We start from the raw sequence: 10,362 nt of genomic DNA, 5'->3' as shown, positions 1-10,362 counted from the left end.
TCACTTGTTATTTTAATAATCTACAATGTTGTATTTGTATGGTCTCGTTAAAAAAGTCACTGATAATTGCCGGCGTGATTTAACTGTGTTGAAAACTTGTTCGGTGTTATTCTGTGCCAAAATATAACATTAATTAATTAGTTGGTTTTCAGTAGATATGTATAATGCGTTATGATATAATTTATTTTTATTTCAGCATTTGATATTCAAGCAGGTTGTTTGCTGCATTTGAGTGATCATTTGCTAAACAATGCAAAGTTTTGCGGAAATATATTTTGAAGAGAGCGGAAGTAGAATTAACGGGAATACTTACTAACGCGGAAGTTATGGTACGGTGTCGTGCGCATAAATAACTTAAATAATTATATGTATTCTACATCGGATAATAATTTTTAAAGAACAGCAACAGGCGCCTCCGCCAAAATTTAAAAATTAAATTTAAAATAATAATTATTAAATTATTTTATTAATAAACTTTTTTTCTACTTCCACCTTTACAACGCCAATTTTTCACGGTTTTGAGACTCAAAGAGTGGTATTTTAAACACGGACGGCTAAGACCGTGACTAAAGTACTTTAGTCACAGGCTTTAGTCACGGGTTGATGTTTGCGCTTGGTGTGTAAAGCGCCTCCACCAAAATTTTATTAATAAATTATTTTAATACATTTCTGCAATTTGACTAATGATTTCTTTCAGAATTAAAAAAATATTCATTAAGTTTGGCTTATGTATCACTGTTTATTTTTTATAAACAAAATCCATACTTGTTGATTTGTATTTACACTAAGTAATCATAACAACGATTATTAAAAAAAAAACATTTGCTAAAGGTTTTACTGACATTGCTCACATTTTGTATTGAAATTTATGTGTCACATATATTTCGCTCATTCGAATTTTAAAATTCGAACTAGAATTCATATAAATCTAAAATAGTGTTTCCCTATTCTTAAAAATGTTCCTGCGGTCATTTTATAAATATACCAGTCATACCATCCTTACACTACCACAAGTATTCAGTCACCAAAATGTCCTTATCCACCGTTCTCATTCCGTAATACACGCATGGAACCCAACATCACAACAAAAATTCACTTTTGTAAAACACATCAAAAGGACATCCTGGCGAATGGAAAGTTCTTCTTCACAGTTTCAACCACCAGAACCCCAAAAGCAATCTGGACCATCTCCAATTATACCACAGCCACCGCCTGTTCCCAAAAAGCAAGAAAATCAACTGGAACAACTGAAACCAATTCCGTCTGAGCTTACAAAAGAAGGGCCAAAAATGATCACAAAAGTATCCGAAACACATTTGGACATCACAAGTAAAAAGTTTGGTTGGATCGTGTCGGGAACAGCAATTGGTTTGATGTCTGCGTTTTTTGGGAAGTTATACATGCTCTTTGGAGCTGTTCCATTGTTTCTATATCATTCAAAAGATCTGGATGTGTTATCAAAGACATTTAGTAGAGATTCAACGTAATATTGCGTCATTACAAGTTAAAAAAATAATACACATTGATTTTATTTAAGGTTCTTGTGGAGGTATTCCAAATGTTGGCTGCTATCCAAACGTATCAAAAACAACAACTTAACCTTATCTAAAGTCTTCCAACAACAAGAGAAGAAACATCCAGATAAACTAATGTTACAGCTACATGATCAAAACTGGAAGTATAAGGATGTAGCAAGTTACGCCAACAGGACCTCTCGTTTAATGCAAAAGTACGGTTTTCAAAAAGGAGATGTCGTTGCGATGTTTGCGCTGAATAGTCCTGAAATGGTCGCCATTGTTCTTGGCATGGCTAACATCGGCATTATAACAACACTTATAAGTACAGAGCTACGTAATAAAGGTTTAACAAAGGCTATCAAACAATCGGGATGCACGGGAATTATTTTTGATGACGAATTAATGCATGGTAACATTTAGTTCTAAAAATGTAACAAAAATAATTTAAATGAATTATTTTAATAGCTTTTGGTGACGTTTATAAAAACTTTGAAGGCATTAAAATCTTTCAAATGAGGCACAAAGCCAAACAACCAGAATTTCGTGTGTTGGAAGAAGAATTATTAAAGGAATACAACGATTTACCGGAAGTTTTTGTCCAAGTGCATCATGACGATCCTCTTCTGTATATGTTCGCACCGGAAGACACCGTTTTTAAAAACCAATTGTCATCACACATGAAAAGTATGCCTAACACAAATTTATATTTTAAAAATCTTTAAATGTATATACTTACAGATTTTTATATAATGCAAGTGCCACCGCAATGATGCTTGATCTAAACGCTTCTGAAAAGATTTACAATCCAACGCCATTACATGAAACATCCGGAATGATTTTGGGTATTGGTCCCTCAATTACAAATGGCGTATCCACTGTACTGCGCTCCAAGTTTTCCGCCTCGGATTATTTCCGGGAGTGTTACGTTTACAATTGTACAGTGGGGCAATATTCAGGAAGCATGTGCAAGCAACTTCTTCTGAGTCCTGTGAGTCCAATAGAGACTTTTCATCCTGTCAGGGCAATGTATGGTACTGGATTGGAAAGTGATTATTGGCAGGAGTTTGTGGACAGATTTGGGACGAAAATGTATGAGGTGCATGATGTTTCACAGGAAGACATTGATTTAAGTAATTATAAACAATTATTAATAACCTTTAAAAAATAAATTTTATTTTTGTTTAGTTAACTTTGAGGGCAAAATAGGAGTACTTGGTTTCCGGCCAAAACTAATTCCTAGTTTTGTATTCCCACATTATGTAATCAAAGTATTTGGGAAGGAAAACATTCCCGTTCGGAACGCAAATGGATTATGTCAATTGAGTGAATATGGTAAAACATTCAATAAATTTATATAAAACAATAAGATTAATTATTCATTTCAGGTGAACCTGGAATGTTAATCAAACTGTGGACGGAAAGTGAAAATTTACCTCCAAATGTAAAACAATCCAAAACATTTTCAAAGTAACGGTACTCCGCCATTTTATATTTCTATATCTAATTATTTCAATCCTAGAGAGGTGATATGGCTATTACAACAGGGAATTATTAACAATTGATGAAAAATTATACCTACGTCCACTTAAAAGCATCTTGATAAATCCTGGATGAATAAACTCGTTACATCTGAAGAAGTGGAGTACATAGCATCAAAGTTTACTAGTAAACGATGTGTTGCGTATAGTCTACCAGTAATAATACATTTTAACTGTTTTTATTATTGAACTTAAATCCATATGTTTATTTCAGATGGGATACAAGCAAGACATTGAAATACTTGCAATAGAAGATCCTAAGAAGACGTTGGATATGAAAAAGTTTACAGATGATCTGATTGACCATTTGCCCAAGAACTGGATACCACATTATGTCCGAATCGTAGCCAAGTTTGAATTACTAGCTTCAAAAAGGTTGATAAACAACGTTTAATTAACCAGGGATTAAACATGGAAGGTGATTTGGTTCATTACTTTGATAAGAACTTAATGTGTTACAAGCCATTAATCTGGACCACAACAAATCGGCCACAAATGTTTGTAAACGAATCAAAAATCCAACCATTAATGGAAGCTGATATGACAGTACCTGTGGCTTCCCCACAAGAAGAACTCAAGGTTGATAAGGTGGAAGCTACTCAAAGTAAAACAAACAATATGACTGTTAATAAGAAAATGGATGCGATAAAATCAAGAACCATTATTTCAGTGACAATTACTTCACCATCACAGGAAGCAAAACATCAGACTGCTCCTCTAGTAAAAGAAAAGAAACCAATCACACATTATACGAGTACTAAACCCATAGTAACCAATATTCTTGATGCCATTGAGACAGCTAACAAAGCAGAATCAATCACAACACATCCTCCATTATCAGATCAAACAAGAATGGGAGCAAGTACTAAGCCTGCAGAAAAAGACAGCGTATCAATCAAAGCTGAGCCTAATAAAGTTCCAACAAAATATAATATACTGACAGAACCAGTCATGAATAAGGTATTGAAAGAACGATTTTCTGCAGAAACCAAAACAAGCAGCACATCACTACGAAAACCAAACAGCACATCGAGTTTAGTAGATAAGAAGACCGCCATGTTGATTAAGAACATAACTCAGTTGAAAGCTGATGCTAAAAGTATCGAAAAATCATCAGAACCACAGAAAACTGAAACAATACAAGCTAAAACAACTGAAATAAAGAAAACTGAATCAACTGTGCTTTCAGTGACTCCAGAAGCACCAGCAAAAGCAAAAATAACTAACTCTGCAGGACAAGAAAAAAACCCTGACACAAACAAGAAATTATAAACTGAGGTGTTTGGAATATTCAGGATGTAAATCATGCATTGATTAAATTAACTCACGCGGTTTCGTTACACATTTTGCATTTATTTTCGAAAATAAATATAATAAATAGACAACAAGATAGCAATCATAATCATCGTGAAAATGAAACTCTAGCCAAAACCGACGGCATTATGTTTACAACTTATTAATTGGCAGTTTCACGTGATTACAAATTCGGTTAATTGAATTTAGAACACCACAACTAGTCAAACGAAAAACTCACGACTCTAGCATTGTCGTCTTAACATAACTGTATGTACAAATATTGCCCAGAAGGTCGAAAACAAAAGTATGTACAAACTAGATGAACTTAATTAGATGCAAAATCTGCTTACTCATTTGACGCGCTATAAAAATACAAGTATATACTTGATAAAAGTTAAAAAAACCGAAAATACCTAGTAACAATTCGTAGGAAACAGTTGGAATCAACTACATGGGTTCGTCTAGAGCTTTAATACTATTACAAACGATTTGAATTGAATTTTCAGGAATGTTCGTACCCAATTTTAGGAATATGGAATTGTGACGTGTCTCACAAGCATCCCAGTCATATTGAGAACTTGCTAAACTGTATCGTACGTTTTAAAAATGTGGTAGAAAAGTGGAAATCAGAGAGGGGACCCGCATCACCAAGGTTTCGTTAAAATCTCATCAACCATTACCAATTTTATCATCCGTAATTCGTCAATTCGTCAATTTTCTATTATGTAAATGTTAGATATTCTCTGAGAAACAAACCTGCGGCATGGCATCCGGCCCCTCTCGGTACAAGGTACTATTCATCTAGATTCCTCGCCCTACTAGATTATTTACCATCTGAAAACAAAGCTGCATGAGTAAAAATTATTCTCGAATGTAAATCCCATCATTTGCGTGATGTGTCTTTGGCCGAATTGATTCCGAATCAGAGAGAGTGCAAGTATTTCAATTCATTCATGTAATTATTAGAGTAACCATCAGCTGCGTGGCAAGCCTTTGGACGTTTGACCCTTACCGACTTTCGGCCGCGAGCCGAACCACGACATTTTCCACTCCAGCGTGTCATTGAGCAGCTTCTCCTCTTCGGGCGAAAACTTCAGCAGCGTGGCGACGGCGCGGGTTAAATGCTGCGCCTCGTACTCACGGCTGGTGAGAAACTTGATGATAACGTGCTTGAGGTATGTGAAGTTTACGTCGTCGTCGTCCTTGCGCAGTCCTGTATATTGGTGATTACGCGTTGTAATTTGACTAGGAGTTAGAATTGCCGCTGACTCGTTGCTGTCGAAGAATGCGCTGGAGTGATTCGTGGTGCGCAGTTCTTGTTGTAGCGTTTTCTTCATGTCCGCTAGGCGTAATTGAAGTGTCTTTATATTCTACAATAAACACAACAATTTATTACTCAAAATAAACAAAAAATTCACTGTTTATATAAAAACCTTATTTTTATCAGCTAACTGTTCTTCTAAAATCGTCACCGTGTTGCGTAGTTCTTGCTCCACGCCCTTGGTTTCCTTCTCTTTGTATTTATTATTATCATCTTCTAATTGGTTAATTTTATTTAGCAAATCATTCATTTCGCTTTCCTGTCGCCGCGTCTCTTGCTTAGCAATTTCCATCTGTTGAGATATTTCAGCATTCCTCAACAATGCAGTGTTCTTCTCAGCCGTTACCCTCGTCAACGTGCGTTGTACATTCAAACTATTCCTCTTCTCCTCATCTAGGTCCTTCTCCAAATTAGTAATCACCTGCCGCAGGGAGCTATTCGTTTGATGTTCGGAATCCACAGACAATCGAAGTTTACTGCACTCATCTTCATGTTTCTCCAACTCACACTCGGTGTTCTCCAAGTTTTTCTTCACTGCCTTCATTTCGATTTTGGTGTTTTGCTGCAACGAAATAATTAAGTCATACTTGATATTTACACCACCAACATATAAACATTTACCATCTACTATTAAATAAATAAAAACCAAAGTGTAGCAGTTGTGAACATTAGTAAAAATATGTACAGCGGCGATTAGTGTCTTGTGGGTTGGTTTCGTGTCGTCGGGTTGAAACAAGGAGAAAAAAACAACATTTTGCTTGCGACAAACAATCTTAAACTGTATTACAACGTAATAAAATAACAAAAATGGTAATATTTAATCGGTATTGCTATAAAATCATAACATACATATAAAATTGGTATTTCAAATGGTAACAACATCCAACGCCTAGAATAAAAATTAGGAAACATAACCATCTATGTATAAATAATACCTATAGAGTTTCAAGGAATGTGTCAGAATTCTCCCAAAAGCGACTAATCTAATCAAACTGGATTTGCATCACAAGCAATAGTCCCTCTTTCCCTTAACTCACGATTTGCACGCGCAAAAAAGCCACCTCTTCCTCGGACTCTGACCGCAAATTCTTCAACTCCGTCGACAATTCTTCAATCTCCATTATCAACCGCTTCATTTTCGCGTCTTTGTTATTCAGCTCCAGATTATTGCACTCCAATTCACATTCTAATTGACGTACGCGCTCTAATAAAACATCTTTCTCATCCACGGCACGTCTTCGTTCCGATCCTTCTTCAGCCGCTTGTCGACTCAACCTCCCCACCTAAAACGCCGCATTTATTATATTCATCCAAAAACTATAAAAATCTTCATTAAATTATTATTATGTACTTGTGTTTCTAACGATGCAATTTTATCGCTCCAGGATGTTTTAATATCAGCCAGGTGTAAATGCGCCTCTTCCAATCGCTGCTCGAGAAGTTTCCTCTCAGCAGCAAACTGTTCATCAGAATTATCAGAGCTACTCCTCTCACGTAAAATGGCAACTAGATCGGTCAAATGTCTGCGCTCTTCCTCGCTTTTCGCCAAATCGGACGCCAGCGTGGCCATGTCTCTGGCGCTCGAGTGTCGCAGACTCTCCAAATCGTCCTGCAATCACAACGCAAACCGCTCGTTTGTATGTAGAGAATAATTAGCGACAGCTACTTCAATGAATAAATAAATAAAGCCCACAAGCACATACCTCCTAATGTGTAATTGTTGTAAACAACCGAAGCGTATTGTACTGATTTTAAGCGAACACAAATCATAATAAAAACAAGTGAGCACACGAATACGATGAACGGTGCCGGCTTATTATCCAGATAAAAATGTTGCGCAGTTTTATAATTCTTTATTAAAAATAATAGAAAAGTGAAAAACAGTTTAAAAACATCTAAAAGAAGAAAGAAAAGACAAACAGGCATGAAAAGAATACAAATAGAATAAAAGAAGAATAAATTAATAATAAAAGACCCAATATTAGTAAAAATAGATTTCCCAGCAAAATATTCAATAATTTTAATGTTTTTCCTTTAAAAACGTTGAAATTCATTGCAATAAATCCGTAACTTTAACTTTTGCTTGTTACAGTTTCGTCCGTGAAGTTTTGCGATCCACCTGACCTAAAAAGCTGTAATTATCAGCGCCGCGTTGTAAAATAATTTATGTAACCGAAACGTGCGCGGCGCGGAAATCGCTGTTATCAGAAAAATAAATTGACAAACACACTCGGCGAACGTGGGCCAACCCACAAACAAAAAGTAAAAAAAGACGTGCTGATAAAAATAAATATACAGAGTGTATCTCTATAATGACATACATAAATTGAACAAACAGGTGCTTAAAACGAAACATAATAAATATCCTTATGAATAATGATTGAATCAACCCACAACATTTTCATTGTTCAACGATTGCTGTACATATTATAATAATCAATTGATAACCTAGGTTAATATATTGTTGTTTGGTGTTAGTACAACTGTACATAAATTAACCCAATTTATCCCAACTCAACAATTGATTTAAAATAGCAAGAGAAAAACTTACTTGTACATCACTCAGTTGCTCTTCGAAACGTCGCAGTCTATTCACTTCACTTCGGATTTTTTCCAATTGCTGCGTGGCTTCTTTTAGCTGATTTGACCTGTCTTCAAGCTCTTGCTCTCTTAATAATACTAGATGTTTCACTTTGGACAACTCTTGTGTTTGAAAACTTTCAATCTGTTCTTTATCTTCTTGTCTTTCAACTAATTTTTGCTTGAAATCTGTTGAAAAATTAAAATTTAAAGTTTTGATTTAAAAATAAGTGATTTTTTTACCTTCAACGTTTTTAAGAGATTCCTTTAGATTGTGTATGTGTTTATAAGCCTCTTCTTTTTCCTTCTCTAAACTGCTTATCCTCTTGTCTTTTTCATTCAAGATTTCCTTCAGTTCCTTGTCTTTTTCATCAAGTTTCTTCACAAATTCGGCCTCTAGACGCTGTACTTTCTTCTTGAGGTCCTCGTCGTTCCGCCCCGTCTCGGAGGCGTCGTCCTTTTGACCATCTGAAGACACCAAAGAGTTTAAACTGGATGTAGAGCCTTTACCTCGGAGGGAATCTATTCGCTGCACGGTTGAAGATGTGATTTTTGCGGTCAGTTTCGACAAGTCGCTGCCCGTCTCTTCGCGAATTTTGTTCTTCAGCGAGGCGAACATATTGGTGGTTTTTAGCACTTGTTATCCAGATGTTGTGGTCGCAGTCAACTTCGCTGATAAGATATTATCCGCTTATCAAACGCGAATTAATTGTTTATAGCTGCCAACCCGTAGCCAACACGGGGAGAACTGCATTGTAAGGAAATAAATCCGCGCCGACAACGACGTCAACAGGCGCTGGCGATGTGGCACATTTGGGTTAACAATTAACACCGTCGAGAACAATTAATTGAGTATTTCGTTGCAGAATGAACATAAATTTATGACGGCAATGTACGATTTGCAACTGACTCACAGCTGTCAATGTGTCAACTGGGCCAGTTGACAAAAATGAATGAATTCGTTAAGGAGGGAGCACTGCAAATAAATGTTGGCCATTTTGCGCTAAATAACGTAAGACGTGTGCTACAATAAACATTAACCTGTTTACATAGTGCAAATGTGTGCTTTCAACGCATATTTTATGTATAGTAATTTATGTATCAATATAGGTTTTATTTGTACATTCCGCATATTTTCTGATTGCAACCGTATGCAACTATGAATACCACGGTAATACATGCAAAACAAGTTGCCTAATCGAAATCCACAAGTTTAAATAAATATTCTGATTGTTTCTTGAATTGTTTAAGGTTTATTCTTAATCAACACATTACAACAACGTCAAAATGTCAAAATTATTTGTAGTATAGTCATTAAAGATTACTAATTTATTCATTTTATTCATTCTAAAAATTGCAAAATAAAATGAGCCAAACCGAAAGTCACACGCAAATTGAAGACATTATCGACGCTCGCAATGAAAGTGGACAATATGATGCGCTTTGCAATTGCATTCGACCACAATCCTTATATCAAACCAATCAAGGAATGGCCCGTTATGCATATTCCACTCCAGGCAGTTCTTTCACCGATGACATTCGAGGTTTTTCCACATCCCACATCCTTTTAATTTAGACTTATCTAATCGAAATGTTTGTATTGCCAGATAATATTTTCGTTCAAAACTCAGACCAACGTAACTTAGACTTTGGTCCAACCGATTCTGAGATCACCTTGTGTCGCGTCAAACGCGTAAATAGTCATGGAAAAAAGAGCAAAGAAAACAATAACTGGGACATAATGCATGATTCGGTCATTCCTGGCGATGGAACTCATCTGGGAGAAAGTCCTTCTTTAGTAAACTTGGTAACACTTGTTGTGCCTAATGAAAATGAGAACAGATCGCAAGGAGAATGTTTGGAATATTTGGTACCACTGTCATCATGGGAACCAGCTCAAGCAATCGACACGGAAAATCAAAATGATTCAATAAATAATAGAATACAAGCTATTTTAGAAAATCATTACAATGAAGCTGAAACTACTGATAGTTCAGAAACTATCACAGAGTCGTCAGTAACTAACAAAGTCGATGATAATTTAAATAAAGTTTCAGAAAATTCGTTAATAAGCAGCAAATCAGTTGAAAAACAAAAAAGTACTTCAAGT

At 35.7% G+C, this 10,362-nt stretch overlaps 2 protein-coding genes across 3 annotated transcripts; one reads left to right on the top strand and one right to left on the bottom strand.

The window, feature by feature from the left end:
• Window positions 1-1,130: 1,130 nt before the first annotated feature.
• Window positions 1,131-3,205, top strand: LOC135802912 (long-chain fatty acid transport protein 1-like). Its single transcript, XM_065316526.1, has 7 exons — window positions 1,131-1,483; window positions 1,538-1,926; window positions 1,983-2,205; window positions 2,256-2,647; window positions 2,703-2,849; window positions 2,903-2,984; window positions 3,037-3,205. Exons 1-7 carry the CDS (start codon window positions 1,131-1,133, stop codon window positions 3,077-3,079), a joined length of 1,629 nt encoding a protein of 542 aa, XP_065172598.1. The 3' UTR covers window positions 3,080-3,205.
• A 1,182-nt stretch (window positions 3,206-4,387) lies between these two features.
• LOC135802914 (golgin subfamily A member 1-like) lies at window positions 4,388-9,284 on the bottom strand. 2 transcript variants are annotated; one of them, XM_065316529.1, is made up of 7 exons: window positions 8,496-9,283; window positions 8,224-8,441; window positions 7,024-7,281; window positions 6,710-6,955; window positions 5,785-6,234; window positions 5,364-5,721; window positions 4,388-5,185 (listed from the first exon to the last, which is right to left on the bottom strand). In XM_065316529.1, exons 1-7 carry the CDS (start codon window positions 8,869-8,871, stop codon window positions 5,175-5,177), a joined length of 1,917 nt encoding a protein of 638 aa, XP_065172601.1. In that variant the 5' UTR covers window positions 8,872-9,283; the 3' UTR covers window positions 4,388-5,174. The 2 variants fall into 2 exon arrangements, with proteins under 2 accessions (XP_065172601.1, XP_065172600.1); XM_065316528.1 differs by having other exon boundaries at window positions 4,388-5,721; window positions 8,496-9,284.
• Window positions 9,285-10,362: the final 1,078 nt, after the last annotated feature.

Source organism: Atheta coriaria, unplaced genomic scaffold (genome assembly GCF_025399875.1).
Source record: "Atheta coriaria isolate IRGN ID8LTWV9N9 unplaced genomic scaffold, Caltech_Dcor_3.1 hic_scaffold_66_pilon, whole genome shotgun sequence".
NCBI classification, from domain to species: Eukaryota; Metazoa; Arthropoda; class Insecta; order Coleoptera; family Staphylinidae; genus Dalotia; species Dalotia coriaria.
This window is presented reverse-complemented; position numbering and strand designations above follow the sequence as displayed.

Bases quoted from the DNA above. Each gene is read 5' to 3' on its own strand.
- LOC135802914 (XM_065316528.1), bottom strand. From the start codon at position 8,871: ATGTTCGCCTCGCTGAAGAACAAAATTCGCGAAGAGACGGGCAGCGAC. The intron at 7,282-8,223 runs GTAAGTTTTTCT...TTGTGATTGCAG, and splicing joins AGCAACTGAGTGATGTACAA to GACGATTTGGAGAGTCTGCG. The intron at 5,722-5,784 runs GTTTTTATATAA...TGTTTATTGTAG, and splicing joins AGTTAGCTGATAAAAATAAG to AATATAAAGACACTTCAATT.
- LOC135802912 (XM_065316526.1), top strand. From the start codon at position 1,131: ATGGAAAGTTCTTCTTCACAGTTTCAACCACCAGAACCCCAAAAGCAA. The intron at 1,484-1,537 runs GTAATATTGCGT...ATTTTATTTAAG, and splicing joins ACATTTAGTAGAGATTCAAC to GTTCTTGTGGAGGTATTCCA. The intron at 2,850-2,902 runs GTAAAACATTCA...TATTCATTTCAG, and splicing joins ATGTCAATTGAGTGAATATG to GTGAACCTGGAATGTTAATC.